The 20,234-nt window shown below is 36.9% G+C and overlaps 1 protein-coding gene and 1 long non-coding RNA gene across 3 annotated transcripts in view; one reads left to right on the forward strand and one right to left on the reverse strand.

Annotated features, from left to right (window-relative positions):
- LOC136043045 (uncharacterized) overlaps positions 1 to 20,234 on the reverse strand; it is a 135,113-nt gene that overhangs the window by 29,616 nt on the left and 85,263 nt on the right. The window contains exon 4 of the mRNA XM_065727952.1: positions 5,475 to 5,676. Coding sequence (XP_065584024.1) covers positions 5,475 to 5,676 — 202 coding nt within the window. The remainder of the gene's footprint in view (positions 1 to 5,474; positions 5,677 to 20,234) is intronic.
- The window catches only part of LOC136043060 (uncharacterized), a 52,651-nt gene continuing 41,464 nt past the window's right edge, over positions 9,048 to 20,234 (forward strand). Inside the window, exon 1 of one of the 2 annotated variants that reach the window (XR_010621541.1) lies at positions 9,048 to 9,138. This is a non-coding gene — a long non-coding RNA (uncharacterized LOC136043060). Of the gene's footprint in view, positions 9,139 to 13,676; positions 13,755 to 20,234 lie in introns of those variants that run through there. The other variant, XR_010621542.1, reaches the window with a different exon arrangement.

Raw genomic sequence — 20,234 nt, forward strand, 5'->3', positions numbered from 1 at the left:
AATTTCATCAATCATTTAAGTAGCCAATAAATATCGTGTGATAAGAAAGTGTTTCATTCAGTCATTTTGATGCGTGAAATAACAATTTCGGCCCAAATTGTTCCAAAAAGCCTTCAGCTGGAACGCCCAAGATAGCCAATCGATTTATAGTTATCGGGTAACTAAATATTTAGTTTTCTGATGTCGGAAGTACTAGGCATACTGGCACATTTGTTCCTAAACGTACACCTGCAGTCACTTTTAACTCTTAAGAAGGGTACTAGAACTTTCAATTTCCAATGATATTTGATCCCTTAAATTACCGATGATTTTAATAGCTGTGATAGAGCAGCGCTGCCTATGATGTTGCTAATATTTTCTTTTAATACCTGCATGCACATAATATTTTTTGTTTAATTCAAACTCCCCCTTAACGTTCAAAAAACTTCAACTTAATGCCCATAGTGTCATTAATTAAAGTAACCGTAGGTGTAGCATTAAAAGTATACATATAGTGTCTTCTTGCTTGTTCAAAATCCGCGACAACTTACCCTCAAAGGTGTAACTTAATAATGTAAGTCGTTATTGTGATATTGCTTTACCACCCTTATGGCACTCTACTTGATTGTAGTTTGTTTATACTTAGTTCAACATCCGCCCGAAATATTCCTTGGAAGCTTCACTTTAATACCCTTAGCTTGTGCAGTGGCAATGCATGTAGTTGCAGTAGCAGCATTAGTAGTATACACATAGCACCTTTAGTTTTTTTCAACATTCTCTTCAACACATAATAAAAGTTTGTACCTTCTACCACCAACTGTACCTGAAGCACTGCTGATACGCCCTCTGGACAACCTATGTGGGCATAGTGTGTTTCAATTTAGTTCAATACAGTTTAATATTGCCCAAAATTTCTGTCTTAATACCCTTAGCTTTATTAGCAGTAGTAGTAGCACCAGTATTTATAGTATTAGCCGCAGTAGTAGCTGTAGGAGAAAAAGCAGCAGTATTATGATGGAAATATTGTCTTTTGGTTAGTTCAACATCCTCCACAACAAGCATAATTTTTAATTTCAAACACAAAACTGTTCCTAAGATATTGCTGACATGCCCTTTAGAAAATCTGCATATATATGACGTGTTGTGATTCAGTTTACTTTCCCCTCTAATAATTATCTATTTTTAAGACAAAAATTGTCTTTTGGTTAGTTCAACATCCTCCACAAAAAGCATAAATTTTAATTTCAAACAAAAAACTGTTCCTAAGATATTGCTGAGATACCCTTTAGAAAACCTGCATATATATGGCGTGTTGTGATTCAGTTTACTTTCCCCTCTAAAAATTATCTATTAAAATTACCTTCATACCCTTAGGTATAGTTGTAATATTAGTCCATGTAGTAGTATCATTACTCAACCAAACACAATATGACATTTTCGATATGTTCTTTTGATAACTTTTATATTCATATACCTTGAAATTTTCATCTTAATTCTCATAGCCTCACAGTTGCAATAGAAGTAGTAATTGAAGCAGTAGTAATAGTAACATTAGAACTTGTAAATGTAGCAGTGGTAGCAGAATTAGCGGCAATGTGCGCATATTGCCTTTTTGTCAACTGATCTTTTCCTTTAAGCATTCTCTGAGAGTTCCAACTTAATACCCAAATCCTTAATTTCAAACACTTAAGATATGTTATTTTGACAATCTAAAAGCATATAGTGTCTGCATAGTATCAGCATATACATCTTGCCTTTTGGTCAGTTAAACATCCCTTTCATGATGCCCTGGAAGTTTTCACCTTGACACAGTAAGCCGTTCCAAGTATATTGCTGATGTGTAGTTTTCGTACTTGTGTCGCCTTACAAGTTTTTATAATCGAAGTAGTAGTTGGAGTAGTTTAGTAGCAGTAGTAGTATAAGTAAAAGTAGCAGTGGTAGTAGTGTTTGTAGTGACATGCATATAATACTCTTTTGTCAATTGATCTTCCCCTTTAAGTATTCTCTGAAAGTTCCAATAGACGAATCCATTTTGGCATACGCCCTTTTGACAATCTACATGTATATAGTGTGTTTTGGTTTACTTCAGATTCCCCTCAATATTGTGTCAAATCTTCACTTTCATCCGTGTAGCCTTAATTTTACTAGTATCATTGTAGTAGTGGTAGTAGTAGCAGTAATTGTGTATTATTATTAGTAGTAACAGTAGTAGAAGCAGTATTAATAGCAGTAGCAGCAAAAACGTTTTGCCTTTTGGGTTAACTAAACATCTCACGCAAGATGCCCCTGAATTTTCGTCTTGATACGATAAGCCGTTCTAAAAATATTGCTGATACGCCCATTTCAACAATCTGTATGCACATAGTATGTTTTGATTTTGTTCGACTTTCCCTCAATGTTTCCTCAAATATTTTTTTAAATATCTTCTGCCTTAGTATTAATCACAGCAGAAGTAGTTGTTTTAGTGATAGTATTGGTAGCAGTAGAAGCAGTCGCAGTTGTAGTAGTAATGGCGTGCTAATATTGCCTTGTTGGTCAATTGGTGATCTCCCTTATCATAGCCTGAAATTTCCAAATTAATATAATCAGTCTTTTCTGAGTTGTGCCCTTTTGACAACTCATAAACATATAACATGTTTTGATTTAGTTAAACAATGCTTTCAGCACTTCCTGAAATACTCGTATTTTGGGAAAGTAGAAGTCAAACATGCATATCTTTTCTCTATAACATATATAATATGTAAAAAATGAGCAAATTGCCTAAATTAAAGCCCTTGCCCTAAGGCCTAGGGGGAGGATCAACATCCCCAAACACAAAATTACTGAGCCTTTAAGCAATGCTGAAAAAATAGATGTCCAAAATTTGGTTTAAATTTTAGTTTTAGGAAATGATGGACGTGCCGGGGGAGCTGGTTGCTTTAAAATCGCTTTTGACTCTTAAAAAGGGTACTATAACTTCCAATTTTAAATAAAATGAGCTTCTTCTGAAGTTTATACGACCACCCATTCCATAAAAACCTTATATTCCCAAAGGGTATCCTTTCCCCGGGGGTCTGGAGGGTTGTGTCAATGGAGGCATTGTTATATTTCCCTGGAGGCATTGTTATATGTTCTTTAGACTATTTTGAACAAAATACAATTTCACAATTACAATCAGAATCGTTTGGTGGAAAGAGCGGTAGTTGGGAGGAGGGCTACTTTCCTTCCGTCATTTCCATCATTTAAAAATGAACGAGAGCTTCCAATTTTCAAACAAATGAGCCACCACCAAAGTTTATACAACCGTCCCTTCCAAACAGGGATTTCAAAAACCATAAATGTCCCCAAGGCATAATTCACAACCCTTGACCCCCGGTTCTGATGGTTTGTATCAATCCCAAAAGCCTTGCTATATGATATTTGGACCATTTTGAATAAAATGGCTGTCTCGAAATTTCTATTTGGATGCATTACGAGAAAACACGACATGTGGAAGGGGGGTACCTGTCCTCTGATCACTTTGGCTCTTTAAAAGAGCACTAGAGCTTCTGAATGCCAGTCTTATGAGCTCCTATCGAGGTAGATACAACCACCCTTTCAATATAAACCTTATATTCCCCGAAGACATAACTTACAACCATTACCCTGATGGCTGTGGGTGGGCTGTCATTCTGAAAGGCATAATTGCTGGATCTTTCAAGTATGGTGAACTAAGTTTCTGTCTAAAAATTTTCATTAAATGTGTTTGGGGGTATGACAAGTGTAAGGGGCAAGGGTAACTTTCAAATCAAATGAGCCCTATCTGAAGTTTATACGACCACCCATTCCATGGAACCCTTATATGCCCCAGGGCATAACTTACAACCCATCATCCAGGGCTCTGGGGGCTGTGTAAACCCTGGAGGCATTGTTATGTGTTCTTTGGACTATTTTCAGCAAAATGGCTATCTCAAAATTGCAATCAGATACTTGTAGTTAGTGGGGGGGGGGCTATTTGCCCTCCATCATTTTTCACTCTTAACAAGGAGCTAGAACTTCCAATTTTCAACCAAATGAGCCTCCTATAAAGTTTGTATATTCTTCCTTTCCATAAAAGCCTAAATGCCCTCCGGGGTATAACTTACAATCCTTGTCCCCAGGCTCTGGAGTTTTTTTTTCAACGCCAAAAGCCTTGATATATGATCTTTTGACTATTTTTAATGAAATTTCTATCTCAAAATTTCTATTGGATACATATTGGGAAAATACAATGTGTGTATTTGTGGTAGGGAAGAGATAGCTGCTCTCCGACCCCTTTGACTCTTAAAAAGGGCACTAGAACTTCTGATTATCAGTCCAATGAGCCCATACCAGGTTTATACGACAGCACTTTCTATATTTTAAAACCCTTGCCCTTAAGGCTGTGTGTGTGTGAGGAGGGGGTTGTCATCCTTAAAGACATCGCTTCCGGATCTTTCAGCTTAATTTCTATTGGATTCAATTCGGGAAAACATGACATATAGAAGGGGGTTAGACACCTTCTGATCACTTTGACTATTTAAAAGAGCACTAAAACTTCTGATTGCCACTCTAATGAGCCCCTTTCGAAGTAGATTTGGCCACCCTTTCTATATAAAACCTTATATGCCCCGAAGGAACAATTTAAAACCCTTGCCTTGAGGACTGTGGGTGGACTGTCATCCTTAAAGACATAATTTCCGGACCTTTTACATACGCAGAACAAAATTGCTATCTCAAAATTTTGATGGGATGTGTTTAGGGAAGTGATGGTTGCGAGGGAGGGCTGGATGCCCTCCAATTTCTTACGACTATTTTAGTGGGCGGCAGTCTTTTCAATTTTCAATCGAATAAGCCCCTTCCTATCCGGTTCTCATGCATGTATAATTTCAGCGTATGATTTTTGGCTTTTTTTGGCCACCAAGATTTTTGGCTTTTTTTGAGGAGTTTAATTCTGATTTCAAAAATTATGTAAAGGTAAAAATGCTAAAAGTATCGATGATCAAAAATAAAAGTAATACAGTTTACATATTTAAAATAATAAACATCAGTAATATTAATAATCTATTTATAACCCAGTTTTAAACAAAACAAGCGGAGTAAATTACACTAAAAAAGAGAATAGTGTTGTATATATTATAATCAAAATTTATTGTTGATATAGTTTGTGACCAAAGATGGTTTAAGGCCTTTAGATTGCTCTTCACAGAAAACTGAAATAAAAAATGAAAATTTCCCTGTTTAGGAAAATTAGAGAGTAATTTCTACTCCCTACCCTCATACCTTTCTATGTTTACTATAATAGTCCAGGAAATAACTAAGAGGTCCAACTCACCTCCCGAATACGGTGGTAAGTGAGAGTTCTAATAGGAAAATTGGTATACACTGTCACGTACTGCAAACGAATGGAATGAATGGTTCTTAAACTTGGAACAAAAAGTCCGTTCAAAAATTTTTTTTTTTTTTAACAAACTTTCTCAGCGTTTACCATAAAATATTAAACTGCAAAAGCATCTTACCTTTTGTTTACTTCAGTATCATCACCTTCTAGCTCTTCTGCGCTATCTATTTTTTCCATTTGTCTTGACTCAGACAATGTCCTTGAAAATGGTACGTCTGTCATCGGTTTCCCAGTATTGAAGCCATTCAGTGAAAGAATACTACCTCTACGCAGGGAAGGAACCCGAAAAGATCGACGGAATGATTGGCGAGCTCTGGTAACTAAGGAAAGGTATTATTTTAATTCTAGAGTCAGTAAAAAAAAGAAGAAGATAGCGCAGGACTATTTTCATCAGCTCTAGCACAGCAGCAACTTCATTTGACGTCTTGCGTTCTTTCAATCAGTTCGAGTAGCGCAAGACTTCATAACAAACAAATGCACAGAGACGCCATTTGGGTGGGGGGCAGGGGTGGGCAAATGCCCACCCCAGATTTTCCGGGGGGCCCAAGCTTCCAACCAAAAAGGGTCCTTTGCCGGCCATAATAATAACACTATTTGCTATTAACCATTGTAAACTTTGAAAGCAGGTTAGATACATAATCTAATTTTAAAGTTCTGTCAAATGCCCGTTTCCTAGATGATAATATTAATATTATAAATTCTGAATATTTGCAGTAATTCCTCTAAGTTGATAGACTAAAATAGGTCAGTTCCTGGCCTATCATTTCTTGATGGAATTGTTCCTTGTTATCTTCCAATTACACTACATAGAAGCAATTACGCGAGCGACGAAATCGCTGTCTCAGCAACTCCATGCCGTCGCCGTCGACTTGATTATTTCTCGATCGTGCACCCTGATTCAGGTCACAAGAAGCAAACTCACCGACCTGCGTTCAGATGCTTCATTTGTATCGCTTTTCAAGAAAGCCAAAGAGTTCGCAACAGAACCCGCGAATGGACCCGAGACTAGGCCCTCCTCTGTTGGTCAGAAAGGATGACCTTGAAGAATTCAAAAGATCACCAAGCATCGGAAACAATTTGTGACAACTTTAACGCTAGGAAAGAATTTAATCGAATCTGGAAATTGGACTGCTACTTTGGCGGATGAAATGAAGCAAGAATACTTCAAAACTTTTGACCGTCTACTAGCCGAATTCGACAGAAGGTTCACAGATAACTTGTCAGTGCTGAGTATGCTCGAAGCCTTGGATCCAAGCTCAACTAAGTTTATGGACACAGAGCTGCTCAAGCTTATCTCTTCTCTTTACGGCGAGCTGGATATCGACAGCATTCTTCTCGAATCTCAAGCTGGTATTGCCAAGCGTTTCTTGCTCAATGAGGAGAAAAAGCCGGAAAACTTCCTAGACATTCTCGACCATCTTCAGGCATTACCAGTGGCTTACTCAGAAGTAATTAAAGTACTTCGTATTGCTGCCACACTTCCTGAGACAACAGCGAGTAATGAGCGTTTGTGTTCTAGCCTAGAAATAGTGAAAAACTACCTGCGGTCTACAACAGGAGATGATCGTCTCAGTCACCTCCTTTTGATATTTGCAGAGAAGGATTTATTTAAAAATTTGGACTACAACCAGCTTGTTGACGATTTTGCAAAGATGAAACCTCGGCGGTTCCCTTTGTTACCTTGAATGCTGTTATTTTTTTTTCTTGTTATGTTTTTCCTTTTTGTAAATATATTTGATCTGGAAGATTTCTGCTGAAGGGACACTGATATTTTTGTTACAACCCTCAGCATAACAATGAAGGTTACTTTCACCGACGTATTGTTTACTTAAATAAGAAAGTTTCTCGCTGAGGAATGCCAGCCTGTAGTCTGGTTGAATTTTCTACTTTCAGGTTAATCACTTAACCTCGTTGATTGTATTCTTCGTTGTTATAATTAATCTTAGAGGTCAGTGTGGCTGAGTTCCACATTCAGTTACAGTACATTTCCAAGCAACACACGGGTCCTGAAAATGCATTTTTACTTAGAATATTCGATCAATGTGCTGCCAAAACCCGGATTTTTCTTACGCGACACAAAGTGAATCAGGGGGGGGGGGCAGATGGAGCTCATGCCCACCCCAAGATTTGGCCCAAATGGCGCCTTTGCAAATACAAAGAAGAAACAATAGGGAAAATCTTTTCAAGACAGTGGAAATCGGTTCTGTGAATATTTCGGCCCTATGTTCAAGGGCCGTCTTCAGTACAATTAAATAAAAAAAAACAAGTTTTTTTTAACTGAACGTAAGGAGCGACATTAAAACTTAAAACGAACAGAAATTAATTCGTATAGAAAGGGGCTGCTTCCTCATCAACGCCTCGCTCTTTACGCTAAAGTTTGACTCTTTCTCTTAACTCTACATTTTAAAGTAGTAAAAAACTTTAGCGTAAAGAGCGGGGAGTTGATGAGGAAGTAGCCCCTTTCATATGCGAAGTAATTTCTGTTCGTTTTAAGTTTTAATGTCGCTCCTTACTTTCAGTTAAAAAACTTATTTTATTATTTAATTTCTGAACGTTTTTGAATCAATAAATGTTTTGATTTTGGCTCTCCGCAGAGGATTAACTAAAACGAAATTTGCATATTTATTTTTTTGGCTAAATGGCTTTCTCATAGTTTTGATCAAATGATTATGAGAAAAAAAGAAGCAGGAGGGGGTGGAAGCCTAGTTGCCCTCCGATTTTTTGGTTACTTAAAAAGGCAACTAGATCTTTAGATTTTTTACGAATGTATTAATTAGTAAAAGGTAAACGTAACTTATATATTAGCTTACGTAGCGAACTTTTGTATTCTCATGTTTTTATTACATATATGAGGTGGTTCATCCCCTCGTCAGTACCTCGCTTTTTAAACTAAAGCTTAAATTTTGTCCCAATTCATTAAGAATGACCCCTGAATCACAAAAGCCGTAGAATAAATAGTTGAAATTACTAAAAATACTTTAGCGTAAAGAGCGAGGTATTAGGAGGAGGTGAGTCCATCATAAGCATAATAGTTTCTGTTCGTTTTAAGTTTTAATGCAGCTACTAATTTCCAGTTGAAATTTTTTTTCATATTTATTTTTTCATTTTTTTAAATAATGCTAGAAAATCCTGTGCTCCCTTCATGGAAATTTTCTTCCCCCATGACAAATTCCTCGATGGAAAGTTCCCCCAACAAATCACCCTCTTCTCAACCCCCCACCCCACCTAAAAAATCCCCTTGAAAACGTCTGTACACTTCCCAATACCCATTACTATATGTATGCCTAGGTCAAAGTTTGTAACTTGTAGCCCCTCCTACGGGGACTGTGGGGGAGTAAGTCTTCCCCAAAGACATAGTTATATGGTTTTTCGACTACGCTGAAATAAATGGCTATCTCAGATTTTTGATCCGTTGACTTTGGGAAAGTAATTAGCGTGGGAGGGGGCCTAGGTGCCCTCCAATTTTTTTGGTCACTTAAAAGGGGCACTATAACTTTTCATTTCCGTTAGAATGAGCCCCCCTCGCAACATTCTAGGACCACTGGGTCGATACGATCACCCCTGGAAAAAAAAACAAAAAAAACAAACAAACAAATAAACACGCATCCGTGATCTGCCTTCTGGCAAAAATACAAAATTCCGCATTTTTGTAGATAGGAGCTTGAAACTTCTACAGTAGTGTTCTTTGATACGCTGAATCTGATGGTGTGATTTTCGTTGAATTTCTATGACATTTAGGGGGTGTTTCCCCCTATTTTCTAAAATAAGGCAAATTTTCTCAGGTTCGTAACTTTTTTGGGGTAAGACTAAACTTGATTAAACTTATACATTTAAAATCAGCATTAAAATGCAATTCTTTTGATGTAGCTATTGGTATCAAAATTCCATTTTTTAGAGTTTTGGTTACTATTGAGCCGGGTCGCTCCTTACTACAGTTCGTTACCACGAACTGTTTGATACGAGAACAAGAGAAAATATGTATATATAAATAAACTTACATTAAATTGTGAGAATTAAAACTAAATAATATTTTCTAAACTTTTTTAAAAACAGCCCTAGCATCCTTACTTCAACGAAGTTCAACCAGGACTGACAAAAAGAATGAAGTGAGAATATAAATTCATTCATACTAAAGAGAACAAAGGGATTAAATGCAATTTCTCAGAGCCAAACTTGCTTTTTTAGCAGCCTGTCTCAAAGGCCTTTTCCTAGCTGGTTCAATACTATTATAAATCGGTTTAGTAAAATATTTTTTTAGATCATTTTTAATTAAATTTGAGTATAAAGAATTTAGTGAGTATTCCCTAAGTCCCTGTTCAAAGAAATATTATTATTTATTTAGAGATTAATTTCGATTGATTCTTGAACCACCTGTTTTATACCCAAATCATTACTGATGAGTGAAGATTTTTCAAAAAGTATCGTGTAGCACGGATTATTAAATATATGTCAACCTAAAGCAGAATCAAAGGAGTTGTTGGAACTATTTGAAATTAATGCCTTGTCTATGTCTTTTTTATGCTGTTGTAACCGTTTTCTAGATTCTGATGGGTCCTGCCGACATAGTAATTTCCACAATCACAGGGTATTTGATAGAACCCTCTTTGGCGAGTAACTGGAGTCTTATATTTACCGGAATTTAAGAAATTAATAATTTTAAAATTATTAGTAAAAACTACGTACAGATTATGTAGTAGTAGTAGTAGTAGACAGGTTTAATAGTAAAAACTTGACAGCTGTTGCTGATTTGTGTTTCTTTACAACATATACAAAATCAAGCTACACTTGTAAATATAAATAAAACTATAAATATTAACACTTATTATACATTTTGACGAAAACCGGGACGAAAGAATTGCCATATCGGTTTGTTCTTGCTTTAACGGGAACTAACTTATCTTGCTTTCTCGTTCTGGGTGGTAGAGGTTGATCAGGTAGAATGTCACAGTGCTGAGATTTAGAAAGCAAGTACTTTCCGAAACTCATTATCAGAGTTTCGTACTGGTTTTGGAGTGACGGCAGACCTAGCACTTCCAGAGCCTTTTCGTAGGGGATGTCACGGCGGCCCAAGATGATCGATACCGCTCGCTTCTGAACCGATTCAAGCTCCTGACAAAGATACACTGTTCTCAGTGCTGAGGGCACCCAAACAGGACACGCATATTCCAGAATGGGGCGGACATACGCTCTGTATGCATACTTAATACTCTCTGTGTTTGCACTGAACCTACGCATACCGTTTAAAGTCTGTAGACTAGCGTTTGCACTTTTAACCACGTTTTCAATATGTGTTGCAAAGCTGAAGTCCTTGGAAAAAGTAACTCCAAGGATCTTGATACTGTTTGCTAGAGGGAATGGAACATTTGGTTCCATAACATCACTTTTTAGCGGGTTAAAGCGCGCTATCTTCGACTTGTTCACATTAATCTCAAGATTTAGCTCCGCGCACTCTTTTGTGAAAACACTGAAAAAATTTGAACTGAACTGTGGCGTCACAACTCCGTTTGTGACTCCGTTGGCGTCACAAGGTCCGTTTTGTACTAAATATTTCAGGATAAATGACAGGTCATCCACGAACTTGTAGCGGTCGTCATGGTCAGCTATGAGGAAGTTAATTACAGACAAGAATACATTAGCCGCAAGCTTAGTGCCCTGAGGGGCTCCACAGGTGGATGAGGACCATTCCGAATTGGTGTCACCTTTGTAGAGAGCAAACACAAGATGCATCCTCTGACTTAGAAAGTCCAACACGAGCGTAAGAGTCTTTTTCTTAGCCCCCATTAGCTTGAGATTAAGGGCAGCTACAATGTGATTGATTAGATCAAATGCCTTTCAGAAATCTATGGCACCAAGGTCTACAAAACTGTGACCTTTTTCGACCCACTTAAGGAGACTATCGTACATCCTCACTAGATACACTGAGGTATTACAGTCTTTCAGTCCACCGTATTGTCTCTGGTCGATAGATCCCTGGATTTGATCAAGTAAGACTCTCATGATAAAGGTCTCGGCCACTTTCGCCAGGCATGGTGTTTGCGAAATAGGTCTAAGTTCGTCACAGCTCTTAGGGTTGATAACCTTCGGAATTACTCTAACGTAAGCTTTCTTCCAAACAGCTGGAAAGATCCCTATGCGAAAGCAAAGGTTTATCAGCACTGATAGTGGTTTCGCAATGAAAGGAGCGTATTCTCGAATCAGTTTGGCTGGAAGTTCGTCTGGATAAGCTGAACAGTTTACTTTCACCTTCATCAGGGTCTTATAAGTTGACATCTCATCGATAACAACTTTACCTTCATCTGCACAGGAGTCAAGTATTTCAGACTTTTGGGCTTGTGTGGGAGAAGGAAATGAGGTCCAGATGCGGGTGAAATATTGATTAACCTCATCAGCAGTTGTGTAAGTTCCGTCAGGGTGGCTTATTTTTATGCTGTTATGAATGGACTTGCCAGTGATTTGCTTGACCGCTCTGTGCCATTTCCTGGGATTAGTGTGCCTAAGACTGTCCGAAAATTTCTCACACCCGTAATCTTTCTTCGCATTTCTCGTGAGAGAGGTAATATGATTTCGCAATTTTTTCGCATTTTGCAAATCTCCTTCTTGGAAAAGCTTGCACTTTTTTTCGGATTAGTTTCTTTATTTGGGGGGTTATCCAGGGTTTATCACTTTCACATCTAGTGAAAGTCTTTTCAGGAAAAAACTCGAGGTATTTGGCATGGAGAATTTCGTTGAACAGTTGGCATTTTTTATCGAGGCTTTTGTCTCCATACACTTCTGGAAAAGGGTAAGTAGCTATCCATCGACCATAGGTGCAAATTGCTGAATCAGTAAGCGGACGATACTTGACACGCTTAATTTTAGGCTTGGGTATTGAAGCGGCAGCTGACCAGAGCACAACGTTATGATCAGAACAGGCAAGCGGCCCAAGGGATTCAGAGGTTTGGTAATATGTCTCACAGTTGGTCAGGATTAAATCAATTATGCTGCCAGATTCATGTTTTGGAAAATTTACAACCTGCTTGAGGGAAAGGCATGATGCTAGACAGCTTTTCTTGGTTTGGTTAAAGTCCCCAGCCAGAACAATAGCAGGGTTTCCATAAAAAGCACGAAGGTGGTCGACAGTCTTTTGGAGGTATGTGACAAGATCACGGCGGTTTTTAGCACTTTCAGGGTAGTAGATTGAAGCAAAAATGATCCATGAGTAAGCACGCGGCATGGCCGATGGTTTGCACCAAACCCACACAGCCTCACGTTCAGTGCTTTCAAGTTCACGTAGCTCCTACATTGGGATATCTTCACGTACGTAAAGGGCTACTCCACCGCCTAGTCACTGGTCACCAAGAGCTTGTCTTGTTCTGAGGTATAAGGCATAACCGGTGAGTCTTCCTGTCACTTCAGTCAGGTTCCAAGTTTCTGTTATGGCTGCGACAGAAACATTGTTCTGCCGTAATACTACATCGATCTCATCTATTTTATTGCAAAGAGAACGTGCGTTACAAAGCAGGAATGTGGGAAAATGCTTCTTTGCATTGTATGCGACGGGAGACAGAGTTGATAGGGGTAGCCTAAAGTTTTCAGGGCACAGGTCTGCTTCGTATCTTGAGAGGAAGGGGAGAGGTTTCTGGTTCAAAATTTTTACTTCTATATAGAGCCTGTCTTTTTGTTGACGGTAATTTGGTTTTTTATATTTTGTGCAAATATTTTTTAATTTTGTTGTGATTTTTGGGATATACGGAAGATATACAATGTTTGAGGGCTTATCAGTAGCCTCACATTGTGAAATATCGTCTTCGATTTTACAAGAATGTCTTTTTATTCAACGGTTAATTATTTTATTGACAAAAGGAATGGGGTATCCATTACCAAATAGAATATCTCTGATAAAGTTTATTTCTGCATTTATATACGAATCGGAGCAAATATTCAGGGTACGATCAATGAAGGAAGTTACAACTGCTCTTTTAACTTGTGGGGGGTGATTTGAATTAAAGTGAAGTCATCAATAATGATTTGGGGATAAAACAGGTGGTTCGAGAATCAATCGAAATTAATCTCAAAATAAATAATAATATTTCTTTGAACAGACTCTTAGGGGAATACTCACTAAATTCTTTATACTCAAATTTAATCAAAAATGATCTAACAAAATATTTTACTAAACCGATTTATAACAGTATTGAACCAGTCACGAAAAGGCCTTTGAGACAGGCTGTTAAAAAAGTAAGGTTGGCTCTGAGAAATTGCATTTAATCACTTTGTTCTCTTTAGTTTGAATGAACTTATATTCTCACTTCATTCTTTTTGTCAGTTCTGGTTGAACTTCGTTGAAGTAAGGATGCTAAGGCTGTTTTTAAGAAAGTTTAAAAAAAATATTGTTTAGTTTTAATTTTCACAATTTGATGTAAGTTTATTTATATATACATATTTTCTCTCTTGTTCTCGTATTGTGCTGAAGACGGCCCTTGGAAATAGGGCCGAAATATTCACAGAACCGATTTCCACTGTCTTGAAAAGATTTTCCCTATTGTTTCTACTTTGTATTTGTTTGTTATGGAAAGGCAGTGTGGTCTTCGACGCTATTTTCAAGACTTCATTTGAGGTTAATTTGCCTCAAATAGACTATATTAGAGATTATATTACGTAATTCTAAGCTATAACTGATAAGTTTTTACTCTGTGTTTTCTATTCATTTTCACAACATTAGACTCTAGTAACACAATGTTTAGTTCTAATTGCTGAAATAGCTTGTTGTAAATTTTCATCCGGCCTATGCATCACTGATCCGTTTGAGAATTTAACAAGCGTGAGATTATTCCTTTTCTATTTGTTTAACATCCTATACCCTTTCTTGATTTTGAGTTATATATTTTATAACATATTTTGTTTATCACTAAAGGGAAAAACCGAAAGTAAGCGTGAGGGTATGGGAAGAAGAATATGGGCTAGAAGACTACCCTTATTTCTCACCTAATTACGTATAAGCATGTGATAAAAAAAAATTATTCTAGTTTCTGTTTCAAGACGCTTCTATATATTTTTTTTAGGATCACTATTGCTCCTTCGTCACATACAACATCCAAAAGAAGGAAAAAAGGTTTTACTAGAGATGTAAACACATTAACAACAAACCCGACGTTTATAAGCTATAAAACACCCAGAAGCTTTTAAAACATCACCCTTTAATAAGACGACAAACACGTCATCAACTAAAAAACCTAGGAATGGACGTAACGATAGTTTGCCTCAAATAAGTACAGATATTTATAGTTTCAAGGAAAAATCTTCTGTTGGATGTATGTTCATATATATCCTTTATTTTTCCATTTTCCTTTGCAATGATCGTGTTGCCAAACCCAAAATATTTTTTTCTGCTTTTTAGAGCTCCTTCCCCTTAAAAATGAATTCTTAAGGGTACACAGTCTTAGAAGGTGAACATTTTCGAAGCATTTCTGTACAAAAGCTAAACTTTACCAAGAAAATTTCAATACAGAATGGGGGACAGGTCATTTTCAACAACCCTCATATGATTTAAAATCAACTAGTTTTTCAAAACAACTAGTTTTCAAGGTCAAAACAAGTACCAATGTTAAAACTAGAAACAATCATGGCACATCTTACATGCAAAGGGGCTGCCCGTCCATGAGCATAATTATATTTCGTCTATAATATTCTTATGATTTAAAGTAAGCCACTTCCCATATTACATTCAATCACGTAACATTGACTGCGTAATGAGCGATGTTTCTCCGATGTATTGATATTTATTGCTTCTCGGCTTAGGCTTTTCAACCAAAAATTTGAAAGTTTTGGTAATCTTTTTAAGGGTAGAAAGTATTCAGAGAGAAACCAACATCCATTCCAGTGCACTTCCTAGTCCATAAGACCCCTAGTGCATTGAATCAGCATTTGAAAATATCCACCTTAGTCAAAACAATCGAAAGGTCCATGAAACGTGACTCTACGAAAGAATAAAAGTTGTAAAAACAAGTTTTTTTAACTGAAAGTAAGGAGCGAATTAAAACTTAAGACGAACAGAAATTATTTCTTATATAAAGGGGCTCTCCCCTCCTCAACGCCCCGCTCTTTACGCTAAAGTTTTTCATTTATTGTTTTAAAAAGTAGAGTTGTATGAAAGAGTCGAACTTTAGCGTAAAGAGGGGGGTGTTGAGGAGGGAACAGCATCTTTCATATACGAAATAATTTCTATTTGTTTTAAGTTTTAGTATTGCTCCTTACAAAAAAAAAAGTTTTTTTTAAATTCAATTTCTGAACGTTTTTGAGTTAATGCAGGTTTTGATTTTGGCTACGAAATTTGCATATTAATTATATGTTTTTGGCTAAATGGTTTTCTCAATCTTTTTATCGGACAACTTTGAGGAAAAAGGGGTGGGGACGGGGTCTAGTTACCATCTAATTTTTGGTCATTTAAAAAGGCCACTAGAACTTTTAATTTTATTTACGAACATTTTTATTAGTATTGAATATATGTAACTTACAAATTAACTTACGTAACGACCTTCTATATTCGTATATTTTGATTACGTATATGAGGGGGTTCACCCCCTCTTCAATAGCTTGGTGTTCCCATTTAAGTTCGAATTTCGTTCCAATTCCTTTAGAATGACCCCTTAATCACAAAGGCCCTTTAATGAGAATAAATAGGTCTTTTGAAATTACTAAAAATATTTTAGCGTAAAGAGTGAGGTATTGAGGAGGGGACAAACCCCTCATGTAAGTAATAATTTTTGTTCATTTTGAGTTTTAATGTTGCTACTTACTTTCAGTTGAAAAAACTCGTTTTTTTAATTTAATTTCTGAACGTTTTTGAATTAATGCAGGTTTTGATTTTGGCTCACTGTAGATGAATAATTAAAACACAATCTGCATATTAATTTAGTTTTTTAGCAAAATGGCTTTCTCAAGGTTCTTATTGGACAATTTTGAGAAATAACGGGGCGGGAGAGAGGGCCTAGTTGCCCTCCATTTTTTTTTGTTTACTTAAAAAGGTCACGAGAACTTTTAATATATTTACGAGTGCTATTATTAATAATAAATATACGTAACTTACAAATTAATTTACGTAACGAACTTCTATATTCGTATATTTCCATTACGTATATTAGGGGAATTTTCCCCCTAATATACTCGCTTCTTTAATACCTTGCTCTTTGCATTAAAGTTTGAATTTTGTTCCAGTTCTTTAAGAATGACCCCTGAATCACAAATAACGATTAATTAAAATAAATAGCCTTTTTTAAATTACTAAAAATAATTTAGTCTAAAGAGCCAGGCATCGAGGAAGGGATTTACCCCCTCATATACCTCATAATTTCTATCCGTTTTTAAGTTTTAATGTTGCTCCTTACTTTCAGTTGAAAAAACTGGTTTTCTTATTAAATTTCTCATTTTTTTTTAAATAATGTTTTTTAAAAGTCCAATGCCCGCTTCATGGAAGTTCTCTTCACCCATAACAAAACTCCTCCAAGGAAGTATCCACTCACGTATCCCCCTCCCCCGACCCCTCCACCACCAGAAAAATTCACCCTGAAAACGTCAGTATACTTCTCAATAACCAACACTTCATGTAAATAATGGGCAAAGTTAATAACTTGCAGTCCTTCCCCCACGCACTTTGGTGGATTAAGTCGTCCTCAAACGCAAAGCTATTAGGTGTATCGACTAAGCTGAACAAAATGGCTATCTCAAAATTTTGATCCGGTGACTTCGGAACAAAATGAGCGTAGGAGCCTAGTTGCCCGCCATTTTTTTCGGTCACATCAAAAGGCAATAGAACTTTTAATTTCCGATAGAATGAGCCCTTTCGTGACATTTCAGGACCATTGAGTCAATACAGTCATCCCTTGGAAAACAAAACAAAACAAATAAACACGCATCCATGATCTTTCTTCTGGCAAAAAATACAAAATTCCACATTTTTACAGATAAGAGCTTGAAACCCCTACAGTAGAGTTCTCTGATACGCTGAATCTGACGGTGTTACTTTTATTAAGATTCTACTACTTTTAGGGTTTGTTTCCCTCTTTTTCAGAATTAAGGCAAATTTTCTTAGGCTTGTTACTTTTGATGGGTAAGACTAAACTTGATGAAACTTATATGTTTAAAATTAACATAAAAATTTGATTCTTTTGATGTAACTATTGGTATCAAAATTCCGTTTTTTAGAGTTTTGGTTACTATTGAGCCGGGTCACTCCTTACTATAGTTCTTTAGTACGCATTGTTTGATATTTAAAAAAATGGTGGACGTGCTGCATCTTCTTAAAACCACTAGTAGGCAAATATGTTGAATCAAACAAATTGAGCCATTGATCACTCCACCCTAATACCTCTTCTCAATCAACACCCAGTTGACGGAAAGGGTGGCTTATTAAACCCTTTTAACCCAGAATCATCCGCAAATTCCAAATATAACTGCAACAAAGAGCATAGTCCAGGCCACAGACTGACTTGGTACAAAAATAGACCAGGCTCTGAATCAGTGGGAAGTTTTAGCTTTCCATTTGACAAACTCTGTTCAAATATCAAATTAAAAAAAATAAGTTTTTTCAACTGAAATTAAGGAACAACACAAAAACTTATGACGAACAGAAATTATTACGTATATGAGGGATTTCTCTCCCAAGTCAATACCTCGCGCTTTACACTCAAGTTAAATTTGCTTAATTCGAATAAATAGAATAAACAGCTATTTCCAAAATACTAAAACAAACTTTCGTGTGAAGAGCGAGGTATTGACGAGGGGGATAACCCCCTCATATACGTAATAGTTCCTGCTCCTTTTGAGGTTTAATATTGCTCCTTACTTTCATTTTTTTTTTCATATTAAATCTGATATTTTTTGTAAATAGTTCTGGGAAATCCGGCACCCTTTCATGGAAAATTCTCTTCCCTGTGAAAAATTCCCTTATGAAAAGATCCTCCCACGTAACATTCCCTCCTCGACCTCCCCCCCCCCGAACGGAAAAAATCCAGCCTGAAAACATTTGTTTCCCAATAACCAATACTAAATTAAAACAATGGGCAAAGTTCATTACTCGCAGCCCTTCCCCTGGAGATTATGGGGGATCAAGTCGTCCTTAAAGACACAATCATTAGATAATCGACTATGTTGAAAAAATGGCTATCAAATATTTTTGATCCGGAGACTTTGGAAAAAATGAGCGTTGGAGGGGGCTTAGTTGCACTCCAATTTTTTGGTCACTTAAAAAGGGCGCTAGAACTTTTAATTTTCGTTTGAATGACTCCTCTCACAACAATCTAGGACTACTGGGTCACCCCTGGAAAAAAACAAAAAACAAATAAACACGGATCCGTGATCTTTCTTCTGGAAAAAAATTACAAACTTCCACATTTTTGCAGATAAGAGCTTGAAACCTCTACAGTAGAGTTCTCTGATACGCTGAATCTGCTGGTGTGATTTTCATTACACCAGATTTTTTAGCTTTTAAGGGGTGCTTTCGCCTTTTTTTCAAAAATAAGGCAAATTTTCTCAGGCTTGTAACTTTTGATGAGTAGGATTAACCTTGATGAAACCTATGTATTAAAATCAGCATAAAAATTTGAACCTTTTGATGTATCTATTGGTATACAAACTTCGTTTTTTAGAGTTTCGGTTACTATCGAGCCGGGTCGCTCGTTACTTACAGTTCGTTATCATGAACTGTTTGGTTAACTGAGTTCGGACTAAATATAAAAACGATCTAAATCCTGAAATGGTACAAAATATGCGTGACTCGAGGCAAAATGAGCTTATCCAGAATTGTATTATAAATAAGAGGGGTACTGTGCAAAAGTAAGTTAAGTCCAAATCGGCGAAAAAACGATCTAAGTGAAAGCTGGTGCAAACTGGAACAGGAAAAGTCCTGACCCAGTTCTAAAGTAACTCAAGTCAAAGCTGCGGACTAAGGTGAAAAGCAAGCGACTTTTTTATAAAGTGCTGTAGGTTCTGACTTGGTTCAATACGAGCCAACTCCATATTGAGTGCAAGAGTCCTGATTCGGTGAAATACTTAACTAACTCCAGAGTCAGCATACAACGAGCCAAGTCTTGACTCGATGCATACTGAGCCAGGTCCTGACTTATTGTAACAGCAATCAAAGTCCTAAATAACGAATGGAAGAGTTAACTCCCAGTCGAAGACTGATTCAATGCAAAAATGAGCTAAATCCTGATTCTAAATCCTGATGGTGGAAAAACCGGGTTATCAAACAGTTCGTGGTAACGAACTCTAGTAAGGAGCAACCCTGCTCAATTGTAAATGAATCTCTATAAAACGGAATTTTGATACTAATAGATATATCAAAAGAATCGGATTTATATGCTGCTTTTCAATATATAAGTTTAGTCTTACCCATCAATAGTTACGAGCCTGAGAAAATTTGCCTTATTTTGGAAAGTAGTGAGAAACATCCCCTAAAAGTGATAGAAGCTTAACGAAAATCACACCATCGCCTTCGGCGTATGAGGAAACCCTATTGTAGAAGTTTCAAGCTCCTATCTACAAAAATGCGGAATTTCGTATTTTTGCCTGAAGACCAATCACGGGTGCGTGTTTGTTATTATTTTTTATTTTTTTTTCCCTAGGGATGATCCTACCGAACCAGTGGTCCTAAAATGTCCCAAAATGGCTCATTATAACGAACATCTAAAGTTCTAGTGCCCTTTTTAAGTTACCAAAAATTGGAGGGCACCTAGGCCCCCTCCCACGCTCATTTTTTCCTCAATGTCAACGGATCAAAATTTTTAGATAGACATTTTGTTCAGCATAGTCGTAAAACCTAATAAATATGGCTTTGGTGACGACTTACTCCCTCACAGTCCCCGGAGAAGGGGCTGCAAGTTACAAGCTTTGACGAGTGTTT

Source organism: Artemia franciscana, unplaced genomic scaffold, assembly GCF_032884065.1.
Source record: "Artemia franciscana unplaced genomic scaffold, ASM3288406v1 Scaffold_289, whole genome shotgun sequence".
Taxonomy (NCBI): Eukaryota; Metazoa; Arthropoda; class Branchiopoda; order Anostraca; family Artemiidae; genus Artemia; species Artemia franciscana.